Source organism: Dysidea avara, chromosome 5 (assembly GCF_963678975.1).
Source record: "Dysidea avara chromosome 5, odDysAvar1.4, whole genome shotgun sequence".
Lineage (NCBI taxonomy): Eukaryota > Metazoa > Porifera > Demospongiae > Dictyoceratida > Dysideidae > Dysidea > Dysidea avara.
The window spans coordinates 11,939,953-11,966,525 of NC_089276.1; the positions used below are offsets into that span (position 1 = coordinate 11,939,953).

The window sequence follows — 26,573 nt, forward strand, 5'->3', positions numbered from 1 at the left end:
ACAAATTAAATCTATTACGAGGTTTTTCAACAAACCAGCCACTGCCTAGCGCTAACAGCAATATTCACAATATTGATCTAAACACACTGTGTAGGGTTTATCACAGAGAAAGGTAGGAATATACACTGTACCATTATTCCAGCATTACTTGAGACATAATGGTTAGAAAAGTATACTGTCAGAATAATGGGTACAGCTTTCAGTAGTGAAAATATGCACTTAAAAGCAGCAACTTTTGCAGACTGCCTCCTTGTTTGGCCTCTTTACTGAGGGAACATTGTATTAATATTACCAGTTTGGTCCTGTAGTATGTGGCCACTGGCCTTATAATAATGAGGTGGCCCTATTAATGAATACATGTCTTGATGTACATGTAATATAATGGAAAATATGTTTTGAGGTGGCCACTAAGTGAGGTTTCACTGTATCAAAGAGGTAAACATGTGTTCACTTCCAATGATTTTGTACTGGAACATTGTTTCTATGTTTTAAACAAGTTTGCATGCCTGAATCATCGTATGATACATTTTTAAAGCCCCACAACTCACTTGTCCTTGCCCATATAAAAGTGCTTTTTTGATAACAGTTCCAGCATTTAAATGCTTGGGAAGCTGGCCCATGTAACAAGATTTATTAACAAGAAACAATTTTTAAGGGCTCAAGTGAACGCAAACAGACTATAGTGCCATAGTGAGTGGAGAGGTGTTGCTCGTATTGTTCTTTCTTTGTAATGACACTGTATTTGATATGATATATCCGACAGACTTTGATACAATTCATACCATTTGAAATATGTATACTATACAGTGTAAATCCACTACAACACCAATACATAGTTTGTGTGTACATAGTAAAGAAATGTAGAACTAGAAACTGATAGTGTAATGAATATTATGTGTTTGTGATGTGAGTATTAAGTTACTTCAGCAATGCTTTATATCAAACAAATTTCTAGTGGTCAATCACTGTCATCATCAACATCATCATTAAGGGTACTCCTTTGCAGAATTGACAATAGTTGATTAGTATCCTACACAAAAGCAATGCAGAATATACTAACACTTTACCATGTATACACTTTAAGTACTATAGTATAGCCTGTACTTAAGTAGGGGTCATGATGTTTTTCCCGGCAAGAAACAAACCACCCTCATATTACCTTCATGTCATTTGACGGTATTTGGTCAAACTCAAAGATGTCTTCAAAGTGACCTGAAATGCTTCCAAAGTATTTTAAAATTAATCTTGTACTGATTGACTATATAACTTGCAGACAAGTATAACTCAATAACAACTAACACTACTGTGTCTTCATTAGGCTTGAGCCAATTATGCTTTGAAAGTAGACTTTTGTAGTGTTCAAAAATGATGTCTATAGCGCTCAAAATAATGTGTTATGGCCGGGAGATGACTGTTTTTCATTTCAGCATTTCTTTTAGAGTGACTGCTCTATTAGTGTATCTCGCAGCCAAGAAATAGTAAAAGCAGTGAGTTTTTGATATGAAAATGTAGTAGTAATATGTAGTGTGTTCTGTATTTTTAGCACACATGTTTTAAAAATCTTACATGTAAATCGTATTATGCTGGGATGCTTTTGCTAGCCTATTACACTTAAAATTACGCCAGCATTCTTGATGCAAGCCTAGTTTTCATAGCAAAATTTTGTTTGGGCCTGAAATTCTGGTGTACCACAGAAGATACAAAGTACACATCATGGGCCTACCTTTGTAGTTTTAAAAACATTAGAATGGGTCACAGGAGAGCAAAATGCCTGATGAATTTTTATAAATGTGACTTTAAAGCTTATCTAAAGGTAAACAGCTTATATACCCCTTAAAAATTGGTTTCATTAATAAACATTTATACAGGTACCTCATTTTTCTTTTCTCCCATATCAGCTTGAGGTCTAAACCACCTTAGAACAGTTAGTGACAACTTCCAGATGTAGTACACAATAAAACAGCACAAAGGAAGTGCTAACAAAATTAACTGTAGCCAAACAATAACATGGAGAAAAGTATCAGCAGATTCAGTATACATTTCAATCACAAAGATGGCAAGCATTAGGAGGTATATCATAGAGTAGACGGCATTATCTAAATGTCTCTTGAATGGCAATGCTAAAATATGCACTAGTGTGATTACAACAAAAAATCCGATAAGTAACAGCAGTGATAGACTCACATTTGGTGTGGCCACAACTGCAATAAGAAAGAACAAAATACGGTAGAGAAATATTTGAAGGCCAGCAAAACATCGGAAACTATCTTTGTAGTCTCCTTGAAAAGAATCAAGTATTGGTTTTAACTTGTTGATCAGTAGACACTTGTTGATAAGTAACACAACCCGACTCTCTCCTTTCTCGAAATAATCAGCCACTTGCATCATAATGGGATGAAATAGTAAGATTAAAGTAGGAATAGTGATCACTATGACAATGGTAAAAACTGACACAAGCACATACATGTTGTATGAAAACTCCCGAAAATATTTTAAGTTTCCTTGCAGATATACAACAATTTCAAAACCAGTTCCATCGCTGTGACGAAGTTCTGCTGGAATTAGCAGTGCAAATGCTAGCAAAGTTATTTTAGCAAAACAAAAGATGAGGAAAGCAGACACTCCATGGCTAATGGCGTTGCTCGAAAATCTCCACCTGTTGAAATACCGAAATCTTGAGTGACAAAAACAATACTTCCTCACTAAGAAATACACAACAATCAGTATTACTGGATAGAATGAGAGCAGCAGTTCAAATGCTATAATGTCTATTGTACCAGCTCTTTTAAAAAGACAGTATGAAAATATGCTGTGGTTGAAAAAGTTAAGATTCGAGATGCTATAGAAAGCTAGTAGTATATTAGAAATAGCCACAGTTGTTGCAGTGTTTGCATTAATGGAGTACACCAATGTGTAGTGATATTGGCTGCCAACTATTTGTGAAAAGAATAAGAAAGCTCCGATCGGTCCAGTGGTCATTCTAATGTCATATGCCATAATCACATAGAACAATATAGTAACTGGAATTATGTAAGAGAGAAATAAGTACAAAATTCCTAAATAATAACTACCTTTGCACTTCTGACATGCAAATGTTGGTGAGTTTAAAGCAACACTATATCCATCAATACATTGACCGCACAGCAAACCCGTTCTGCTGGTATTACCACATACGAATCTGTCAAGAACTTGTCTGTCTGCAACTCCTGGAAGTAGCTGGTCTGAAGAATACTCCTGATAGCAATAACGATAGGGGCATGCACTTATTACAAGCTGTTCTGTACTGTTGGACTCATAGCCAATCCAATAGAATTGATCAAAGTATGCTCGAAATGACTTCAGTTCGCATCCACTTATTGCAAGGTTCTGGTCTGTGCGGCTAACTATGCACTCACACTGAGCATTGTAATCTGAAAACATGAACCCTGGAGGACAAGGTTCCAACACAACTTCCAATGTTGTAGTAATGGGAAAATCTGTGATTGTCTGTAGCTGCAAGTGACAAGTCATACTAGGTTTACCGGCTATTTGAATTAATCCATCACTTAAACCATATGGAGATAACACATAGGGTAATGATAAAGATGAAGAACAGTTATCCTTATGGATTGAAAACAGCTCACTCTGTTTATTAATACAAGTTGCAGTATACCGAGCATCAGTAACCATGTTGCCAACTTCATCCACTAAGTAAATACTCAAGTTATGCACTTCTCCTGGTATCACATGAACATTACCGCCACCTGAAAAGCTACGAAACTCAACAGGTGATGTAGCTACATGAGTAACATTATGAGTACACTCTAAACAACGGTCTGTACCCAGATTATTGGATTCACGTTTTCCAGGTGAGCAAAAGCAAAATGGCTCCTCGTTCAAAAATTTATTAGAATATAAGCTCTTACATGGATGCAACGTGGTGGCATAAATCGGACGCATGTTTTGGCCACATGCAAAATCACTTGTATTACTGATAAAAGTAAAAGTTGCATTCCATTTACTGACTGCAGTATTTTGTTCAAAATATCTAATGAAGCAAGAATGAGACAGTGTATGGTCATAAGGTGTTATCAATTGCACATATATTGCAGAACCAGCAACCGTAGCGGTGTTGCCTACAAAGGTTACAGTGCTGCTATAGTTGACCATAATCCATGCAGTATCTATTAGCAATATGGCACCACCGTGTACACCATTGTTGTTCTGGAATACGGTCACTGAATTCTCACAAAATTCTACCTTCTCTTTGTCCAGTACCAGAGCTGTAAATCTGTTCATTACAAAACTTGTGTACCCTCGAATCTGAATGCCAACTTCAGAAGCAACAACAGCACCAAGACTATTGTTTTGCACTGCTAATGTTGACTGAGGTAGTGACTTCAAACCATTCTCAATGAAAGAACAACTGTCTATTATGAAATCTAGCATTCTACCATTTACTAGGAAATGTAAGAAACCTTTGTGAATTTCCATGGCAAAGCCAAACCGAGCACAGTTACGTACAAATGAGGTGTTATAAACTCTAACATGATTGGTAGGTCGTGGTACATCAGGTTCATTACTGCCATACCATCCTAATCCCCCAGCTGTCCCACCAACAGCTTCATTTTCTTCAAACAAGGAGTTAGCCACCAGAAAATTGTTATACATATTCCTTTCATTTGGATGATAAATGTTAAAGCCAAGTAAAGCTCCACCGGCTCCAAACACTACAGCTCTATTACCCTTAATGATACACCCAGAAATATAAATCCTATTGTGTGAAGCGTTTTGTCTGCTGTGTACGCATAAGCCACCACCATTTTTTGCTACATTAGAAATAAATTTAGTTGAGATGATTTGTATGGAATTATTGTAAGCTTTACCAAATAACCACACTGCTAATCCACCTCCATCACCAAAAGTGTCGTAAGTGTCAGCAGCGAAATTATATGAACCACTGCTCTGCAAGCTGTATGTTGCATTGTTACGAGTGAAGTTACAATTGACTATGTTATATGATGAATTTTTGTTGTACAAGTTATCAGTTGTACTGCAGTTAGCAATACCTGGAGAGCACTTGGTAAATTCTACATAAAGTCCACCACCACCGGTAACGTTAATGTTCTTTTCTGATGAAGTTAATTGGTTGTTACTAAACACTGAATCAACAATGTTCACTGTTCCATTGGTGTCAATAATAGACAATCCTATTCCATCACTGTCAGAAATGTTGGTATGCTTTATAGTAACATCAGTACTGTTTTGTATAAATAAAGCACTTTGAAACATCACAAACCCTCCAACCTTAAACTGACTAGTACTAACATGTTTCATACCACACCCTATGATGTTCAAATACTCGATAGTTAAATTGTTGACTTTAATAAAAGCAATTCCAGAGTCAGACTTGTCATTAATGTTACATTTTATAGTGGCAGGCTCATTGTCTATGCTACTAAATCTAACAGAATTCAGGTCAGTGATTTTGTAAGTTTCACTTAAGACATGATCACCTGGCTCAAAGATAATGTTAACATGATGGTAACATGTTGAATTACAACAAGTTAAACTACAAATGGTGGAGCTCTGATCTCTTAAAATGCTACACGAGGAACTATAACAGCTTGTTAACAGTTGCAATGCTTGCCTCAGATTTATGCACTTGTCAAAAGCGCCAGATTTGATATCACTGCATACTGTGATTGTAAGCACATTTTCATGTTGAACAGTCAACACAAAAGGAAGGCATAGAACAATCAATTTCACTCCAAACTGTATCATCATCTAAAACACACAATGTTTATAGTAGGCAGTTACAAGTTATGTGATCCAATGCATACAAAAAGTACAACAGCGTATACAAACAATGGGAGAAGCACCCATGTGTTTCATTATGCATTGAATTAGTATGCATTGAATGAATGGACTCTTGGTTTTTTTTGTTTTTTTTTTCAATTTATTTAAACAGGGAAGGTAGCATCAGCAAAGCTGTTTTTCAGCTACGCCCTGTATACAGCATACATGTATAAAACTACATACATTTACAAATTAATATTAACTACAATTATATTGTTCTAAATAGCTACTCCTGAATTGAAATAAAGTTGATGCGTGATACAAAGCAGCTGGCAGAGCGTTGGTATTGCATATTGCAAGGTTCACTGAATCTTTATCAATAAACTGATGGGCAAAGCCACTTATTCCTAAGTGGCCATAATGAAAAGTCATTTTTATGTTAAAGCCTTTTAGTGGGAAAAGTTTAACGTCAATTTAATACTTTATACTATTAAAAAAATATTAGCCAATATGTGACCACATTAATTAATTTAATAGGCTTCACCATAACATGATACTACATCTGTGGCATTTTTCTTAGAAACTGACCACATGTGGTATCACATTAGAGTGTTGATCCTAGTAATGGGAAGGTACACATATATAGCCTATAGTCATTATACACATTTACTTAGTAATACTGTACTATGTCCCTGCTTAGCCTATCAATGCATGGTATATGAGCACTATATACTACCCTAAAAATATATTGTTCACAGGCCATATTAGCTATATTCTTTTCATATGGCAGCTCAAAAAATTCTTGTTGTACCTTTACAGAAGACACACCAAGAGTGACATCTTATTCTGGACAAACAGTAGCATAGTATAGGGCCAACCACCTTTAGGGACCAAAAATCTGAAGGGATGTACAGTTAGTCATGGTTTCATAAAGGAACAGATAGCACAAACATTAGGATATGACCTTTGATAACAGGAAGAACATCAGCAACAATTTGTGTACTATTTTATTTCAATTTTAGCTCACTGAGTAGCAGAATGTTGTACAATTAACATTGGGTTACTGCATGCTATCTACTCCACGTTTGGTACATCATGAATAGCAACCAGTCTATATGATAAGCCTTCACACCTGTTTACATGAATATCTGTCCGGACATTACCACTAACAGCTTCATGCATACAATTTTCCATAGATCAAGTCTCTTTAGACCTTACTGCCTGGTTTAGCTACACAGTTATTGATGCAAAATACATGTTTATAATTTAGAAAGAATTTTAATACACTTTACCGGAACGAAGCTAATTAGCTACGTAACAGTAACTGGTAAAGTTGATAATAAATAAGGAGTCAGTCGGCTTACTGTGCAGGGGACTACTGCTGTAGCAAGAAATTGCCGATCTGAAGTTGGTTCACCTATTAATGTTTCACTGATTGCGAGTAGTTACTGAGTCACCATTTCCGTATAGTGACTACCATCTGAGATCGCGACAAGTACTTGGTCCCGCTTGATCCCTACACCCAGACCCGCTTAATGAAACGCTGCTTCCTTCAGCTCTAGATTGTAGAACGGTTCACTGCTTTAGATTATATGGGGGCACAAAACCTAGTAATGGCCACTCAATGAGCCCGATCATCCAGCATCAGTGAGCATGTCCAGGGATAGTCGATATAGTCATATCTAGTGAAGTTTATCTACAGTATCTCGTGCAACTATCGTACCTTAGGCTTCGCGTAGGACACCCTTATCGGCTTGATGGCGACCAACTCATTCACACTCTTTCGAGCAGGAACTTTAATTATCTCAGGGGGTTATTGTTGCGAGGTCCACATTTTTGCGAAGCTGCTACCGTATACAATGCATACTATGCATAATTATGCGTACAAATTCAGTTTCACCAATTTCAGGCATTGTTGCACCTGATTCTTTATCATCTATTGAGTTTTCTGCTTCAATGTATGTCACAGTACCCTTACAATCACTCATTTTATTGCTGAATTTTGGCTATACTGTCGATACTTGTTGTAGTCTGTACTCCCGTAAGCTTGAAATTAAACAATCCAAGACTATCAATTTGTCCACTCTTTCTAAGGGACTGTTCTCTAAGCTTACTCCCACTCTTCAGAGGGCTGTTACTTTAGCACAGTAAAAGGGTGCTTCTAGCTGGCTTACTGCCCTACCTGTGCAGGAACATGGTTTCTCCCTACACAAGACTGCCTTTCAAGATGCCCTTGCTTTGAGGTATGGCTGGATGCCCTCTCGTACACCTTCCCACTGTGCGTGTGGTACCAACTTTTCTGTTGATCATGCCCTATCTTGTCCAAAGGGTGGATTCCCTTCAATACGCCACAACGAAGTGAGGGATATTACAGCTGAATTATTATCTGAAGTGTGCCATGAAGTGGAGGTTGAGCCTCATCTGCAGCCTCTAAGTGATGAAAGGTTTCAACAGAAGACTGCCAACACTCAGGATGGCGCACGCTTGGACATTGCCATGAATGGATTTTGGAGTGGTCGTTATGAAATATGTTATACGGACGTCAGAGTTTTTAACCCACTTGCACCATCCAACAGTGGAACCACCCTTCAGTCATGTTATAGGAAACACGAAATAACAAAGAAGAGAGCTTATAAGTTGCGAATCCGTGAAGTGGAACACAGTTCTTTTACCCCTCTAGTGTTCTCTGCTTCCGGGGGAATGGGCCATGAAGCCAGTGTATTTTACAAGCGATTGGCGAGTTTATTGTCTGACAAATAGAATGACCCTTATGCCACAGTACTAATTAATATAGGATGGATTAGATGTAGATTGTCATTTTGTTTGCTGCATTCAGCAATCCAGTGCATTAGAGGAGCGCGATCTTCACAAGGTCATTACATCAAAAGTGCTCCTGTGGCCTTGGTGCAATCAGAGACTCAGTTTTTGATTTAATTGTTTAACTGTTTATTTTTATGTTCTAATCTTATTTTCTTTATATATATAAAAAAAAATTTATAAAAATTAAGTTTCGAGGGACATAATTTGGGACTTTACCTTTTCTGTTCGGACAACCTTGCATGTATAATTTTTAAACAGGAGGTCCACTCAGTACAGTAACCAAATAGTGATTTTTCAGTACTGATTTTCAGTGGAGCCCTGTGAGCAAAAGAAGAAGAGTAGCTACAAAAAAAACACATAGATTGTAGAAGGAACATGACCAGTCATGTCTTTAGAATATCTTGTAAATATGATGGAGAAAATTTGTGCATGGACTTAAAAACTTGAATAGCAGTATGATAACGTCGACTCTCTGTTAAAGTAAAGGATCGGCTGGAGGCGACGGATGATGGAATTTTGTTAATGAACTTGGAATGCGCTTTTTCAGTTATACACTGGTAAATTTAGCAGTAGTAGGACACCATTCAAGCAAAGGCATCTAATTTGCATACTTTCGCAAGTGGTGCCACCCGGCTGGTAAACTCTGCAGAGTCAGCTAAGATCAGAAAATATTCTTCTTTAACTCCATCTTTTACTTCTCCCCTCTGCATGTTAAGACCCTGGATGCTTGGGGATCATGTGCATGTTCGTTGGTGTGGTGGATAGTTTTATGGCTAATGGAGCAGTCTGGAGATATTAGGGCCACCTGAGGTTACCCAATTTTTGATTCAGATGGTTGCTATTGATGTTCAACGTGGTAACGCTGACATGGTAATGCTGCATCTCAATGGCGCAATTGCTCTTTGGTATCATTGGCTACCATCTGCCTGCCCTACGTACCTCCTGTTCATCTTTTACCATAGAACATGCTCTGTCTTGTCCAAAGGGTGGGGGTTTCCCTCTTTAAGACATAATGAATACAGGATGTAACTGCCACTCTACTCTCTGAGGTCTGTAACAATATTGTCACTGAACCCCACCTTCATCCTCTTTCTGGTGAGACCCTTCATTACAAAACTGCCAACCATGATGGTAATGCAAGGCTTGACATTGCAGCCAATGGTTTCAGTTTGGAGAGGAAGATTTGAGAGTCAGAGATCATACTTTGATGTCAGAATTTTTAACCCCAGTGCACCCTCAAATCAACCTCTCCATTCTGCATATTAATATCACGATAGGGAAAAGAGACGTGAATACCAACAACAGGTTCGTGAAGTAGAGAATGCCTCATTTACTCCTTTAATTTTCATCAGCGCTGGTGAAATGGGTGATGCAGCCACTCAGTTTTATAAGAGATTGGCCAACCTCTTGAGTGTCTTTCTTTTAGAGAAGTGATGGGATGGTGCATGCAGATAAATAAATTGAGCTTTTCTTTGCTGAGATCTGCAATTGTGTGTATTTGCGGTACTTGGTCCAGTGCGCATCGTCCCCTTTTGCCTATTTATACTGTTACATTGTTAAAGTAAAATCATTTTTAAAAAAAGAGAATGTGCTATAACCCCCTGTCAAAAAAAATTATGGAGTAGCTTAGCCCCCTAAAATAATCTCTAGCTGTCATTAAGCAATAATTGTGCTGATTGCATTACACCATGCAAGTAGCAAACTATAGAAATGCTTTATACCTGTAACTCCAGTGAATCAGCTGGATTCTATATATTAATGATTTACATACCTGACTGTATACAAAGCTATGCGGGTATCTTTGCTGATGACACAAAACTTTATCATCCCATTTTCTCCCCTGATGACTCTGACTTTGCAAAAATAATGATATTAATTCTGTTCTGCAGTGGTGTGATACTTGGCTATACGGAAATTATTCCTAAATGCCATTACAACACCATTGGTCGTTCCTCACCAAGGAGTAGGCACCCGCCTATTATGCTCAAAATTTTACCTATTATGCTATGCTGCACTGCTCAATATTATGCTCAAATTATGCTCAAGCATTTCCCATATTTTGCTAATAAATTTGCAGTTATGGGCACATAATAAGTGGCTGAAGCACATCTTTGCTCTTCAAAATTGCATGTGACAGAAAAGATCGATATACTCTAATAGAACAGTCAGGTACCTGGTTGTTCTATTAGAGTTATTGACTGTTCTATTAGAGTATATCGATTTTTTCCGTGATATGTAGTTTGACCATCAAGGATTTGTAGTATGGCTGAAATATTCTTCCTATTATGCTAGCATTATGCTCAATGCTTTCAGGCACCTATTATGCTCATAATTATGCCAGCATAATCGGCGGGTCCCTACCAAGGAGAGAGTATTATTTGCTTCTGAAATGCAGCAAACATTATCTATGGTTACTGAACACTAATTCGTATACAAGATCTAATTTTTATAGTAACAGAGTAATCAATGACTGGAATTCATTACCCCAATCTATTGTTGATTCTCCCTCTGTCGATGATTTTAAAACACTGCTGGACAGACACTACAGTAATTGCTTATTTGATTTTTTATAGTAATTAGAATAGCTAAGTACGTAATTAATTTTGTTTATGGATGTACAGGCATAAGCCTTTATCCTTAAAATACAAATACAAGAAAAATGCCTGCATGGGTGTTGTATTTAATAAAAACTTGAAATTGACATAAATTATCATGTTGTACATACTAAAAGCCGATAGAGTGTTAGGAACTATCAAATGTACCTTTGCTTCCAGGGATGCTAACACTATAAGATATTATAATTTATACCACCCTTGTTTGCCCGATTACCCAATATGCATCAACCATTTGAAATCCTTATTTTATGACAAAAGACATTAAGTAGAAGCAGTTCAAAGAAGAGCCACGAAACTTATACCTTTCTTACATGATATGACTTACTTCCAAAGACATCAAGAACTTAACCTACCCAGTTTACTTTACCACTAGAATGGACCTGATTATGACTTATAAACTTAGTATCAGTAGACAAAGATTCTTTTTCTACTTTGAATACCAACCCTACTTGATCAATAGACTCAAACTTTACAAAAATTGTTTCAACACTTAGTCTACTTTTAAAGGACATACGTAGTTTTTCACAGAGAATCATTAGGAACACTTTACCTCCTGATATTGTATTTGCAGCTATTGTGTTTGTTTTTATGACTAAATTAGATTTGTTGTTGTACGACTGCCAGTTAGAGTTTATTTAGTTAACAATAAAAATAAAAGAAAAGGACACTTGCTCAAGCAGTGGGTAGAGAAGTAAACTCTGTCTAATCCAGCTGTGATGATGGAATTGTAGCCAAGGGCAGAGGAGGTACCTTTATTTAGAGAGGGGGGCTGGGGTGTAGCATGTCAATCTAGGAGGATCTGGGGACATGCCCCCCCTCCACCCCACCCCCTAAAAAGAATTTTGAAAACTAGGCCTTCTGAGATTAATTCTGGGAGTGATTTTAACAGTAATATTAGGTTAACTGTTATTATCATTATTGTTAATTGGTACAAGGAAAGTATATAACAATCTCAAATAAGTAAAATACACACAGCATTAACTATATACTTAATTCTGTTGTTTGCTTTGTGTTTAAAAAAAAATTTCTAGTGCTATGAAAAAATAATTAATTTATTTTTTGATACCTTTTTTGATTTTTTTGAAACAAATTTCATGTATTAGAAAGCATAGAGCTATCCCTGATATAATTGTTAGGATGATGGTCCCCATGAGGAAGTTCTGAAGAATAGCTTTGCTGATGCTGTCTCCCTGTTGAAATAACTGTTGTCACGTGGCAAGGGAGACCAACTAGCTATGGCACCATGTATGGTTATGTTCATGATTTCTCTTTTTTTTAGTTTTTGAAGGTGTTAGGATTGCAATGTAAGACTGAATGTATAGAGTGTCTCATGGTCACTGGTACCAGGTATGGGAAAACATTCATTATTCAAAGCTGGTCTATCAAGAATGTTCATACCTTTAGCAGGAAAATCAACAATCTGTGTAAAACAATGTGTAAGTATAAAATCCAAATCATTGAATTAGGGTGGGATATGATAATAGATTTAAATACTTTACACAAATCTTGAAAATAATCTAAAACGTAATTAGGAGCTGTATACACAGCATAATAATACAGCATGGACTCTATGTATAGACTATAGAAAACATAGAGCTATCCTAACACCTAACCCACATATTTGGCCAAGCATCTCCAAACTTTAAACATCTTCTATGGCACTTTGATTTCTAAACTACAGAAAAGCATCCTATTGGGTTCCTGCCACGTCCTAAAAAGATTTATAACAGAATACCTCTGAGTTATGGCATAGTTTCATAATAGTTAGTTTCTCATGTTGTACGTGATGTACATTTTACAATAATAATAAGAGTTTGTTGAGCAAAATTGCAGGTACCTCCCTTGACTAGTGATTATACAGAATAGGTGTAAACTAGTTATACCATTTCTTAATTTCAATTACCCTAAGATGGTCCTACAATTAGAACCTTCCAAAGTAGACATATGACAAAAATCTGCTACAGATTTCTGAAAACCCTATAAGCAAAAATGTTAATTCAGTGGCATTGTTTCCTCTGGGATAACTCAAACAGTTTTGTCCGACTCAGTACTGTATCCATAATGACATTGTTGTGTCATGTCATTACAAAGTACAGTGATAGCTTTCAATGAACGCCCATAATCATTTCCATCAGTCCTTTCTAGGAATGGTCCATCGTACCGACTGAGATATTTGACTTGGTTGACACAGACCCCCCAGAAGGGCAATGACACTGCACCCACATAAAAATCCTACAGGGAGTTGAAAATACATACGGTAAGGTTATTCATTACTTCTCATTCTCCAATACTCAATTATAACAATACAGGAGGGCACATGTTTAGCTATATATAAACTTGATAGCTGATAGTATAATGACTTAGAAAGCAATTCTCTTAGCTAGTTACAACATTAAAGGTGCTGGATAGCTGCACTCATGATCAGCCACCATGCAGTGGTGAAAATCCTTGATGCAAAAATGGTGAGGATAAGAGACTAATAATGAAGTTTATGTGGCCACAATACAATGCTTGAGAGAACACACTTAATACTACAACTGCAGATTCAGTAGGAGAATTTTGCTCTCCCCCTTCAAGTTACAGACAGCTCTATTACTTAAGCATGGTACTATACAATACATGAAAGAGAAGGTAGCCTTATTGAGCAGACATCCCCAAACAGCCTCAGAATATACTTTAATAGAGTAGTCAGTAACTGTATTAGTACAGTCACCACAATACCATGTGTTGAATTTAATCCACTCAACAAGACCTTTACAAATAGTGTCACCTAGAGTTATACGTAAATGATGAGGAACGATAAATTTACACTCAACTTGGGTTAGCTCTGTAGCTAAATATACAGATCTACTGTATGAGCTAGAGAACCTTTCTACCTAACTACCTGCAACTTGGCCTGAGTGTGCAATCCCCTTGCCATCTTCCCTGGACCCACCACCCATGTATGTGTGCATGTACAGTCTTTACCTGTTCTTCCTTGCTGTTCACTATCCCACATCAAGAATAAACTGTCAATTTTAACCTGGTGAGCTTTCTCATGTTGAGTCAAATTAAGCAACAGGCTCCACTCGGACCACTCCTGGTACCTTTCATCTAATTGCTGTAGCACTTAGAAACACATTGCCACTTCTTAATAAATCACAGCTATGTACATCTGCTCATTGTTTAGCATAACACTCAAGACTGTCAGAATAACATTCTTCATGTTGACTGCTGCAAATATACAGTCAGACAACAACAGGTATTAGCCTTTTTCTAGGTCATAAAGTTTCGATGGAGTCTCATTCAATTCTTTTAAAATGTCTTATCTTCAAGTCTCTTCCTAATCTAGACTCACTGTAGCACTCAGACATGCTTCACAATGTCAATGGTACACTGTAGTCTGGAAATCTGTGATGAAGGTAAAAATGATTTACCATCTCTTGGTTCACCAGTTTGTCCTCTTGCACTAGTGTCACTTTTTCTTCCATCAACTCCATTTTTCTCAGATAGTGAAGGTTGGCCAACTGCTACTTTCAAGCATAATCTTGGCCTTCCTTGAAATCTAATGTATCTAAAGGGCCCTATTGCTCCTGGCCTACCACACTATCTCCTGGTGCTCCTGGCCCACCACACTATCTCCTGGTGCTCCTGGCCCACCACACTACCTCCTGGTGCTCCTAGCCCACCACACTATCTCCTGGTGCTCATCTGGCTCCTTTAAAATCTGTACAAGGATCACAATACTATTTTGCTTCTTTAAGGCCTAGTAAACCAAAATTTCTCCCAATCCCTTTGTCTTCTTTTGGTACTGGAGCACCATGCAAACCAGGTTATCCTTGCTCTCCATTTCGTCCCAAATATAGTACACCCACACACAAGCATTTATATACATAAAGTCATATCTGAAATTTATTAGTGCTATATACTCAATTTACAGTAGCTATAGCATTTGTCACAAATACCACACAGGTTGCATACAATCACTGGACTAGACTAGTGGACTGGACTGGACTGGACTCAGTTTTTTTTCTATTTTAGCAAATATTTGGGTAGCTATTCGTAAAGTATGCAGGTGAGCCTGTCTTCTTGGTACTGCCTGTTCATCTTACGATTGTGCATTTGTTCTCTCTTGGCATAAACTATGACTACTATTCATTTTACCATGAAGTACAAACCCTACAGTACATGTGTATGTATAGTGTTGTACCTAGTAACCATGCATCCTTAATACAAACTTGTAGTCATCAATTGCAAGTCAGTTAAATTTAAGTGGTGTGTCTTGCTATTCTATAGTTGATACATAGCTGCAACTGGATAATGTTGACAAGTCTGGCATGATCACACCTTACTTTTGTGTGTTGGGGGCTTCTATATGTGTAGGGGAGTGGTCTATCTACCTGAGACTAGCGTACCCACATCAGTTTCCCAAATATTTGATAAAAAAGAGAAAATACCTGAGTCCACTAGTCCAGTGCAGTGATTGTATACAACCCAGAGCTTGAATTGAGGGTATACAGGAGTATACAAAGTATAAGTGTATCTTTCCAGAAATGGTATACCTTGTTAGCTGCTTGACAACTCATGAAACAGATATCTCTGCAGTTATGATGTCACAGGTGAAGAAGTGAGAGCTATCTCAAACTATCCCAACAGTGAGAATAAATAACAAAATATCTGGACCTGGTCCCAGATCGATTTACTCTAATAGAACAGTCAAGTAAAGTACATGTGTAGTCTACTGTTATTAGAACAGTAATAATTTTCAAGATAGTCTGTTGTTATGTTATCATGAGATCTACTAACCTCCAGCATCCAAGAGCTAGAAGTGAGATTGGCCAAAATACTGACTTTGGGCATAGCATAATCTTTATAGCTAAAATGCTGAGACAAACACCATACACATACACACATACATACTTAATATTGCAAATTGATGACTTAAAACTCTGATGGTTAAAATTATAATGGTTAAAGTATTAGTTACAACTTTCCCCTAGTCTTCATACTGAGAAACTAGTATACAATTCAAGCACTGATAGAACTGATACAAATACTGTATGTAAGAGAACTGTATATGCCTCTAGCTTGAGTGCTAAATTATGCAATGCACAACAGATATACAATAGGTGTAACACACCTGTCCTGGGAACCTGGGACCTCATGTAAACTACACTGCACAAGAGATTAAAACTGCATAATTAAAATCTAGTGGGACATTTGGTGGATATGTTGGGGGGGGGGATAGTTGCAGTAGGTGGGTGCATTGTTGGAACGGGTGTTCTCCAGGTTCATCTGGATCTTAAGCTTCAGGTATGAGTTGCTACTTTGTGATAAAGGGAATAATAGTGTATAAGATAGTAAGCAGTTGTGAAATATATGATACAGCTCAGTAAGACAATCAAATGCAGGCCTGAGTCAAATATGCTCAAAGTATTGCCCAAAATGCTTTCAGGAATTTCCAAAATTTTCACCTATTATGCTCTTCAATATTTCCATTATGCTTGCATTATGCTCCTAGGTTAAAAACAGTTCTTTTAGTTGTCTTCTAATATTTTAATCAGTGACTGCTCTATTAGAGTATTTCACTACAAAGTGACTGTTCTATTAGAGAGAATTGATCTAAGGAGCTATTATTTAGTGTCCTCTATTACAGTTGGAGTTTCCACTGACTGCTCTATTAGTGAATATCGATCTATTTTCATGAAATTAAGCTCTATAGTTCGAACTATTTGCCTAATATGCTAGCATTATGCTGGCATAACACTCTAACCTATTATGCTTTTTATTATGCTGGCACATTTGGCACCGGCCTAATCAAATGACATATAGACTGTGGTTTTGATACTTTTCTCACCCACTACACTGTATGGTCTGTACCTAAAACTATGTTGTCATCAAGATGTTCAAATATTTATAGCTCCAATTACATAGGAGTAAATTTATTGTAAGTTATGCCATTTTTATTGTAACTACTGTAATTTCACAACACACAAGTTTTTTTACATCTGGTTTAAGTTGGAATTTTTCTCTAGCACCATCATTTACTGTATATATGTGCATATAAGTGTAGCAAGGGCTACGGGGGTTAGAGCCCCCACTTTTATTTTACACTTTTGTAAAGATCGATATACTTTAATGGAGCAGTCAGATGCTCTAATAGAGCAGTCGTGTATTGCATTTTCAATACTTTAGTCAAAATTGTTGCAAAATCCAATCTCAGAAGGCTAATTGTTCTGTCCCTAGACTCCCCTGGAAACCAAATACTGTTTACACATTGTACAAATTGTATTAGCCCCCTCAGTTTACACATTGTACAAATTGTATTAGCCCCCTCAGTTTACACATTGTACAAATTGTATTAGCCCCCTCAGTTTACACATTGTACAAATTGTATTAGCCCCCTCAGTTTACATTTTATTACTATGCTCTTGTATATGTGCATACCTGATTGAGCCCTTGCATCATCCATCTGTTAAAGGAGACAACAGTTTACAAGTAAACAGGTTACTGATCTAATGCATAATACATAATACATACAATGAAACTCTGTTGAGCTGTACATACCTGTCTTTGAAGCCCAATTGCTGTGCTTATGTTGTTTGTTGTAAACAATGAGGTCATATCATGAGAAAATTATGTTCAACCTCACAAGAATTTCTTGCTAGATTATGTATAAACAGGTAACAAATAATAATTCTTAAAATATGTATACAATGAGAAGTACTGTAATGTGCTTACTTGGCTTAATTCAATGGTGATTCCCAACTTTCCATTTCTCCTTGTACAGTGGAACCTCCCTTTTCCAGACCTCTATTATCCAGGCACCTCTATTGTCCGGACAACCCAAATTGGTCACGTGACTTGTAGTCTATTGACCATAATGAAGTTTGGTTTAGATGAAAGCACAAGGAGGGAGTATAAAGGTAGTTGTTTACCTGTTTGGTGGCTTGTTTATTCTACTAATAATAACTACCACCTGGTTGCTTGGTGATATTGGATTTTTATAGCCCAGGGGAATGACCATGAATGTTCTGTAGTGACTTCCTCTCTGCTCACTAAATTTCATAGCACTAACTGATAGTAATAACAACTTTACTTGTATTTAAGTTAGTCATTTTAGCATAATAGCATGGTATTCTAAGTTATGGAGATTTCTGAGATACAGACGGCAGTATGTACCAGTCCATCCGGACAAGAGAGGTTCCACTGTAACCAAAAAAAATTATTATGATACAATTCTAATGCTAGCAGACAACACAATCAGAACCACTAAATTTATAACTTTTAGTTGAAACTGACCATTTCATAACTAAAATAGACTCACTAGATGTTTTAGACAGTGGCATTTGGAGATGCTTTGATATTTGCAAAGAACACAGGCTTTTTATTCTGCTTAAGAGACCTGTGTATAGACCTTTACATAGGTAGAGGTGTCTTACCTAAACTTTGACAAGCAAATTATGCACTTTGTGTGTTCCTAACAAAATTCCAGTCATACAGGACATTGTCTATATAACTAAGGCCTGATTTTTCAGTGGATACATACTCCTCAGGAATGATGCAATAATCACTACAGCTCTGCCTTGATGATTAATCCAATTCCATCAGGGTTCCTGAATCTTAGCACCGCATGTCTTTCCTATACAAATACTAGTTGGTTTCACACTCTTAAGAGGAAGGTTAAAACAATTCATCTGACCACTAGCTGTCATAGAGGATGTACTGTAGGTCAGGGAACGTGACCTCTGAACTTGAGCTCTGCAAACATATGTCTAAATATAAAGCAGAATGACTGGATCAATTTTGGTATCAAGGCATTTACACCCTAAACCTATAGATTGCTAAAGAAATTATCTTTGTAAGACTGAAGGTCTTTCATACCATGCACACCAATTGTGTATGGCTCCTATATAAGTTGCTTGAAATCAATTTTAAGCGTGTATAAATAATATTTATATATGCAGTAGTAAATGTTTGATAATTCACAAATTGTGCAATATGTAAATATACAAAATACTTACGACTGTTCTTTCTTTCCAGGTTGTCCTGGAATGCCAGCCTAGCCTTTGACACTCACTGAAAAAATTACTGACAATTCTTACTGCATAGGCCTGAAGCAATATTGAACAGCAAATAGAAATCAGCTCATAGCTTTAACTATAGTTGAGCTATGCTTAGCTGGAAGTATCAGTTAGTCAGTCAGCTAGTCAGTAAAAATTCAGTTAAATAAAATATTTAAACTGCACAGACATTAACTTTGATGAAAGGGAGTTGGGATCACTTTGCAAGCATTTTTTGGCTTGCTTATACCATTATATCAAACCAATAGAGCCAAGCTGTCATGAAGTAAAAATGAAGCTGGTTTTTAAGTGACAATTTTGGCGAGAAAAGCCCAAACCAAACCTCCATAATCCGTGCTATATGATACAACCATATACTGTGTAATTGCTAATATGTGTTATTTATGATTAGTATTATTATTTTTCACTGATCTACTGGAAAATCTGTTCACTTTTTGGGAATAAAAGCTTCATAGCTTTCTTACTCTAGCTTTCTTGCTCTTGATTTATTAAGACCTATAGGAATGATAACGTCCATTTTGAAGCTGTTTTGATTTGTCTTTGCCATTGAGTAGCCATTGATCTTAGTAGCAAAGCCATATTCATTGCAATAGAGCACAATAAAAATATAACCTTATGAACTTTTGTTTTGTTGAACTTTGGAGTCTTGGATAAGTAAACCTGAAGTTCACAGGGTTTGAGGTGTATATGAATATAATTACAATCCAAGGAAGCGATGTAATTACCCTGGCATAACCTGCAGTATATAAAGAATGGAATCTGCTTGTACCTGGAACAATGTGTTAGAAGCATAATATATTATCATGGTAAACTTCCAGTTAACCTTGGTGCTGTCATTTCTAGTAGCAGTTAGCCATGTTACAGTAAGTATCATTAGCACGAGTCCTGGAAAATGTTTACATATTCATAATTATATATTGTTAGCTTGCTCGTATAGATATAGACTGTAGACCATGTTACCATAATGATTTCAAGGGATCACGAGGACCATTAGGAGAGAAGGTTCATTGTATAATTTTGTTATACCAGTGAAAGTTATAATGTTTCCCCACATAGGGTCAAAAAGGTTATCCTGGATTAGGGGGACATGATGGTACTCAAGGAGCACCAGGACCAAAAGGATTTGCTGGGCCTAAAGGAAGTAAAGGACTAAGTGGTCCTCCTGGTCCATCTGGAGACCGTGGACAGTGCCGGATTGGTAGAGTATTACGATTTGGACCATTTGGTGCACCAGGAGAAAAGGGTGAGAAGGTAAGCAAGTTTAATTAACTTATATGCAGTATATGTAAATGTTTACAATGCAGGGACAAAGAGGACTCACTGGACAGACTGGTCCAATGGGACCAAAAGGAATGAAGGTAGGCAATATAATAACCACAATGCATGACATGGGGATTATGGTTAATGTATTTCTAGGGATGGTGTTGTACTGATCCTATTCAAAAGGTTGTAGACAACTGTATTGGTGTGCTAGTCAAGTAAAGACCTTTTGATTGTAGGGCATAAAGGGATCAGCTGGCTCCCCAGGTCGGCCTGGAGTGAAAGGAATGACTGTGAGTATAATTACAAATTTCATTATTAACCAGGAGCACATGTGCTTATAATGTGCTGTTATATGTACATTATCCTGACTCCTTGTATTAACAGGCTGTAAGCCTTCTCATAGATCCTGGCAAGTGTTTGTAAGTGTTACAGGCGAGTGTTTGTAAGTTCTGGTTAAATTCAGAGGAAGTTCCAGATCCTAATTATTGTTGTTCACTTACTGCATACCTAAACTTCATCTTACTAGAGGATCAAGTCACCACTGAGTCTAATTTTTTTTCTGCATCCGCAGTCTTAGTGCCAAGAAGATTCTGATTTCCTGCGTTTACAGGCTTTAAGTGGTATTAGCAACAGTATAAGTACAGTACCTGTATAGAGCAATTTTGGCTTGAAATTCAAAATGCTTAGGGTGGTAAGACATTTACCACAGGATCTTGGAACTACTCTACCCCCCCCTCCCCCCCCTGTAGTTCAGCCATACATTAAGCTAACCTTAGGATCATGCATGGGGTTTCCAATAGCATTATATGTTATATATTGTGTTGACCTTCTATATAGGGTCCAAAAGGATACAAAGGACAAAAAGGAACCACTGTCACAGTAAGAACTAATATAGCCAAAGCTACTTACACACCCTTAATTTTAAATTTGCAATTTAGGAAGAGAATCTTATACAGCTGAATATTCGGGAGTTGCAAAGGAAGGTATGCTGCAATAGTCTGTTAATTGTACTGTATAATAGCTTAAATGTTGTGTGAATATGTGTGTGTGTGTGTGTGTGTGTGTGTGTGTGTGTGTGTGTGTGTGTGTGTGTGTTGTGTGAGGCAGCTTAGCCAAGTGGCTAGAACATTGGCTTGGTAATTGAAAGGTTCCAGATTCGATACTCAGTTACGCCAAATTGGTGTTGTTGTCATTGTTGTTTCCTTGAACAAGAAACTTCACTCACATTGCACCCAGCTGTTTAAATGGGGGACATAGTGGCCTGGTGTCAACTGGTGGAAGCAGCCACCCAACTTTAACATCAATAGGTACCTGGTGTAAACTGGGGAAGCAAATTCCGACTGTCATACAGAGGGTGGAGGTCCAGGTGGGACTTCAGGTGCCCACACCTTCACCTGTGAGGCAAATATGGCACAGCCTCCTGTGGGCCACTAGTCCTGTCCCAGGAGGTGCTGACATAGCAATTGTGTAGCTCACAGGTGTCCCAGTGCTAGTTCACTGAGCAGGCATGACCATGCTAGCACAGCAGCTGTGGCTTTAAGTTACTTTGCTTTCACAGGAGTAATGATGTGCAAGACTTGCAAGCAAGATTCTTGCATGGAAAATGTCCCTATTCTTGCAAGATTCTTGCAAGTCATTTCTCCCTGAGTTGTGTGTGTGTGTGTGTGTGCGTGTGTGTGTGCGTGTGTGCGTGTGTGTGTGTGTGTGTAGTAAGGTGAGCCATCACAGCCAAGTACAGTAGAGCACCAGCCTGCCAGTCACTATTTTCTGCTGTTTCCTTGTGCAAGAAACATTTCTCAGCTCTAAATGGGATTTGGGAAAGCAAATTCTAGTCTTATACAAGTTCAAGTGGTACTTTTAGTGACCTGTGAACCTCAAATGGACCTGCCCCAAGATACAGACTCTTAGCACTTGTTGAGTAGTGTATAGGTGGCCCAGTGTTACACTGGCTGGTGTGTTTGTGTGCATGGAAGCTGAAGGTTTTGCTTTTGCTTTTATGTATATACATACATACAGTATGCATGTGTATAGTGGTTGTGTGACTCTGTGTGTATATGCGTACGTGTGTGCTTGCATGTGAAAGCAGTGTGTATACATTCGTGTGTGAATTGTTAAATGTTTACCTATACAAACTTCTTCTATCAACAGCTTCGGGACTGTTGCAGGAGTTCAGGTATGCACTTATAAGTGACATGCAGTAACTGTTTATGTGTTATTTTTTACAGGTGGTCTGCCTAGACAACAAAGGCGAACTGATGTAAGGACTGGTGTGTTACAAAAGTGTACAAGAGAACCAATACATGTACAGCACACCTCATTAATGAAACACGTTAGCTTTAAGTTGACCGATAGGAAGTGTTTCACAACAGATTTAGTGTATTGGTGTGTGCTAGATATCACAGCTAAGTGGTGGAGCACTGGCTTGGTATGCAATAACAAGACCCTGGCTTTGTACTTTTTTGTTGTTGTTTCCTTAAGCAGGAAATAGAATTTAGGGAAGCAACTTTTAACTGGCCATGTCTCTCAAGTTCAGAGTGCCTACTCGTTGACTTGTGAGAGTTACTGCCACCTGTGTGGTGCCAATTAAGACCTTCCCAGAAAATTTTCTTGCACTTACTCTTAGCAAGTGAATAGTGCACAGATGGCTCAGTGTTGTACTGGGTATGCGTACCTGTGCATATAGCAGCCAAGGTTTTGCTTTGCCGCTTTGTGTGTGTGTGTGTTGTGTGTGTGTTGTGTGTGTGTGTGTGTGTGTGTGTGTGTGTGTGTGTGTGTGTGTGTGTGTGTGTGTGTGTGTGTGTGTGTGTGTGTGTGTGTGTGTGTGTGTGTGTGTGTGTGTGTGTGTGTGTGTGAAATATAAACCTACATATATAAACTATCTAAATTTATAATATTACTTCTATCTACAGTTTCGGGACTGCTGCAGGAGATTGGGTATGCACTAAAATGACAGTATCATTTTATGTGTTATATGTTGTACAATACTGTAGGTCCAGGTGATCTACCTAGACAACAGCGGCGAGTTGTAAGGCTGTAAATGTGTGCACAGTATACTATGAAATATAAGCACCTTGATGATACCTTATGGCCATTTTTGGTAATGTGGTGATCTGATTTCAGTAATATCTTTATAGGGTAATAAATGAGTGTCTTTATCATCAAAGGAGATTTTTCACAGTAGCTCTAGCATATTTATATAGTTAAGAGACAAGTTTTTAGGAGTTTTGCTATATCTTTATACATTTTCAGACACTTTAAAATTATAGAATATATAGCACAAATCATCTTTGATCACCTCCTTCACCTTTGTTTTATTAACTGAACTGAGTATAATTATTTTCCAAACTATTTTGTGTGATGTTTAAAAGACATGCATATATATACATGGCTAGGAACTTGAACCAGTTGAGCCTGATGGACCTACTCCCTCAACTGAGCGAACAATTCGTCCACCCAGTCCTACAGAAGAACCTGAATTTCGTGAGGTATATGTGCTTACTGTTTATACCTAATTTAATGTTTTACACTTAGTTAATACCTGGTCCTCGTGGTGAAAAAGGATTTGCAGGGCAGAAGGTGTGTATTTAAAAGAAATCTAAACCTGTTAATTTTATAAACTTTTATGTCTGACAAAACCACTCCAGTCTTATAGCCTGAAAACATATACGGTAATCTGTATGCTGGCTTAATATTGTGTATCTCTTTTCTCTATAAGCTATAACAAGTCTGGAAAATCTCCAGAAACCTTTTACATAAGTGGTAAAAATTTTACTTGGTTATCATGTTCTGAAAGAAAGTTATTGAATTTCAAACCTTATAATAGTAGTCAATTTGATGGGATATATATATGACTGGTTTTGTCAGCCACTTGTGGAATATCATGTTGCATTGACAACATTTAGGGACAGAAAGGAGAACCTGGTTCACCTGGCTTCCCAGGTGCTAGAGGAGGTACCGGATCAAAAGGAAACAAAGGATTTTATGGAGATTTTGGTCCACGTGGCCCTATTGGAACAACTGGACCACCAGGGAGACGTGAAGATTGCCCTCCACCACTTTGGACTTGTAAAGGCAACAAAGGTGCTGAAGGGAAACCTGGAGACAGTGGTGCACCAGGTAGAACAGGACCTGCTGGACCCAAAGGATTTCGAGGAAGATCACAATTGTGCTTCTTACAAGGACCACCTGGTATTCCTGGATTGCCTGGGAATGATGGCAGCAAAGGTGATACTGGCAAAAGAGGACAAACTGGTGAACCAGGATCAATCATGTCTCCATCACAGATTTCCAGACTACAATTTCACATTTATGTTATTCAGAGTACAATGTCTGGATGCTGTAGTAGATCTAGATATGGAAGAAACTTGAATAAACGTGACAGCCACACATTTTCAGAACTGAATGGAATTCCATACCGATCAATGATTCCTCAACACCACCGTGATCCAAGACAAACATCCTTATTTTGTTGTCCTTACATTAGAGGCCTTCCTGGCCTCAAAGGGTCAAAAGGAATGAAAGGTGATGGTGGACTTCCTGGGATTAATAGACCAACAGGATTTCCAGGATTGCGGGGACCTACTGGTGAAAAAGGAAATATAGGAATCCGAGGATTTGTAGGATCCAAGGGAAACCGGGGAATTGATTTAGTTATACATTGCCCTACATCTGGAATAAATGGTAGTAAAGGAGAGAAAGGAAATAAAGGAAATCAGGGATTTACAGGAGCAAGTGGACCACGTGGACCACCAGGAGATTCCTGTGATGATGCATATGCTATATATGAACACGGGGATCCTGGAGTACCTGGGATAGATGGAGCAAAGGGTCAGAAAGGCACACTAGGTGAAAAGGGACAAAAGGGAGAAATGGATTTAGGGGACATTTCTGAAGAGACATTCCGTAAATATCACAATATGCTAATTGATATAGAACACCAGCTTGACATTTGCTGTCACAGATATTAATTGTGCAATTTTATTGTAACTGGTACTATGTTGTAATTGATTCAATACACCAGCTGTTATATGACACTGAAGTTCAAGTACTCATAATAACTGGGTAATCACTTCACCATCTACTTCCATAATAGTAGCACACAGTATAAATTAATTTTACTGTTCAGAATCTGCATATACAATATATTCCTCCATGCAAAACAACCAAGCTGTTGAAAAGGGTAGTAAGAAAATCTTTCTGGGTTATAAAAGGAAATGAAACATGAAATGGTTGCAGTGCATGATATCGACACTAATGCCAATAACGTGAAAACCTCAGGTTGTCTTCTTTCAGTTATTCGATTGCAACTTGATCACACGCGGTACTGGAACACCTTAGTATGCCTAAGCTTATGGCAGTAAAGCAGTGAGAGTTTTTCTCAAGCAGGGCAAAACTTTTCTTCACATACATATATGTGACTGGATTTGACAAAACCAGACTTCCACACACATCCAATTCTATGACTTGAACCACTTGTAACTTGACCACGCTATTGACCTACTGTACAATTTTCAGACAACACTTTCATCAGGTCAAAGTTTGAAAATGATAGCTTACTGCTACATTGAGTTATACGTAGTCCTTTAAAATAACAAAGCTGGATGTGTGTGGAAGCCTGGTTTTGTCAAATCCAGTCACATGAAGGATCTGACTAAATATGCATTTTAACGGTGGAAATTTAATGATCTGGCTGTCACCATGGTCACACAACAAGTCATGACTGACAGTAACAGAATCTGTATCATATACCATTCAATAAGATACAGCCAATGTATTTGATTCATAAAAACAAGTGTAATGCTCCATACAAACACAAGTTGGCTGTAAAAAGTAAAAGGCAAAAGAGCTGGTATCTGGAGTAGTAAATATAAAACAAGGTTTTGAGTTATGACAACGGACCTTTATCATTACCTTGTGTTCTACACTTTTCTCTACACTGACCATTGAAACAAGTTGATGTTATGCTACTTCTAAAACGTAGGCTCCCATGCAGTTAATACTATTCCATTCTGACCAAATAGGCAATTAATCAACC

The 26,573-nt window shown here is 37.7% G+C and overlaps 2 protein-coding genes across 2 annotated transcripts; one reads left to right on the forward strand and one right to left on the reverse strand.

The window, feature by feature from the left end:
* Window positions 1-722: 722 nt before the first annotated feature.
* Window positions 723-7,591, reverse strand: LOC136256101 (uncharacterized). The gene is made up of 3 exons (XM_066049034.1): window positions 7,502-7,591; window positions 1,873-5,766; window positions 723-1,030 (listed from the first exon to the last, which is right to left on the reverse strand). Exons 2-3 carry the CDS (start codon window positions 5,764-5,766, stop codon window positions 959-961), a joined length of 3,966 nt encoding a protein of 1,321 aa, XP_065905106.1. The 5' UTR covers window positions 7,502-7,591; the 3' UTR covers window positions 723-958.
* A 12,044-nt stretch (window positions 7,592-19,635) lies between these two features.
* On the forward strand, window positions 19,636-25,605 carry LOC136256778 (collagen alpha-1(I) chain-like). Its single transcript, XM_066049800.1, has 15 exons — window positions 19,636-20,139; window positions 20,201-20,278; window positions 20,333-20,527; window positions 20,581-20,634; window positions 20,693-20,722; window positions 20,776-20,829; window positions 21,377-21,418; window positions 21,478-21,522; window positions 22,688-22,712; window positions 22,765-22,796; window positions 23,449-23,473; window positions 23,530-23,564; window positions 23,932-24,024; window positions 24,071-24,115; window positions 24,442-25,605. The coding sequence occupies exons 1-15, from the start codon at window positions 20,080-20,082 to the stop codon at window positions 25,504-25,506; spliced, it is 1,878 nt and encodes a 625-aa protein (XP_065905872.1). The 5' UTR covers window positions 19,636-20,079; the 3' UTR covers window positions 25,507-25,605.
* The last annotated feature ends 968 nt before the right edge of the window (window positions 25,606-26,573 follow it).

Excerpts from the sequence above, each read along its gene's own strand:
- LOC136256101 (XM_066049034.1), bottom strand. The coding sequence starts at position 5,766 with ATGATGATACAGTTTGGAGTGAAATTGATTGTTCTATGCCTTCCTTTT. Across the intron at positions 1,031-1,872 it reads TGGGAGAAAAGAAAAATGAG|GATACTAATCAACTATTGTC; the intron begins GTACCTGTATAA and ends GCTTTTGTGTAG.
- LOC136256778 (XM_066049800.1), top strand. The coding sequence starts at position 20,080 with ATGGTAAACTTCCAGTTAACCTTGGTGCTGTCATTTCTAGTAGCAGTT. Across the intron at positions 20,140-20,200 it reads TAGCAGTTAGCCATGTTACA|CTTGCTCGTATAGATATAGA; the intron begins GTAAGTATCATT and ends ATATATTGTTAG. Across the intron at positions 23,565-23,931 it reads CTAGACAACAGCGGCGAGTT|GAACTTGAACCAGTTGAGCC; the intron begins GTAAGGCTGTAA and ends ATACATGGCTAG.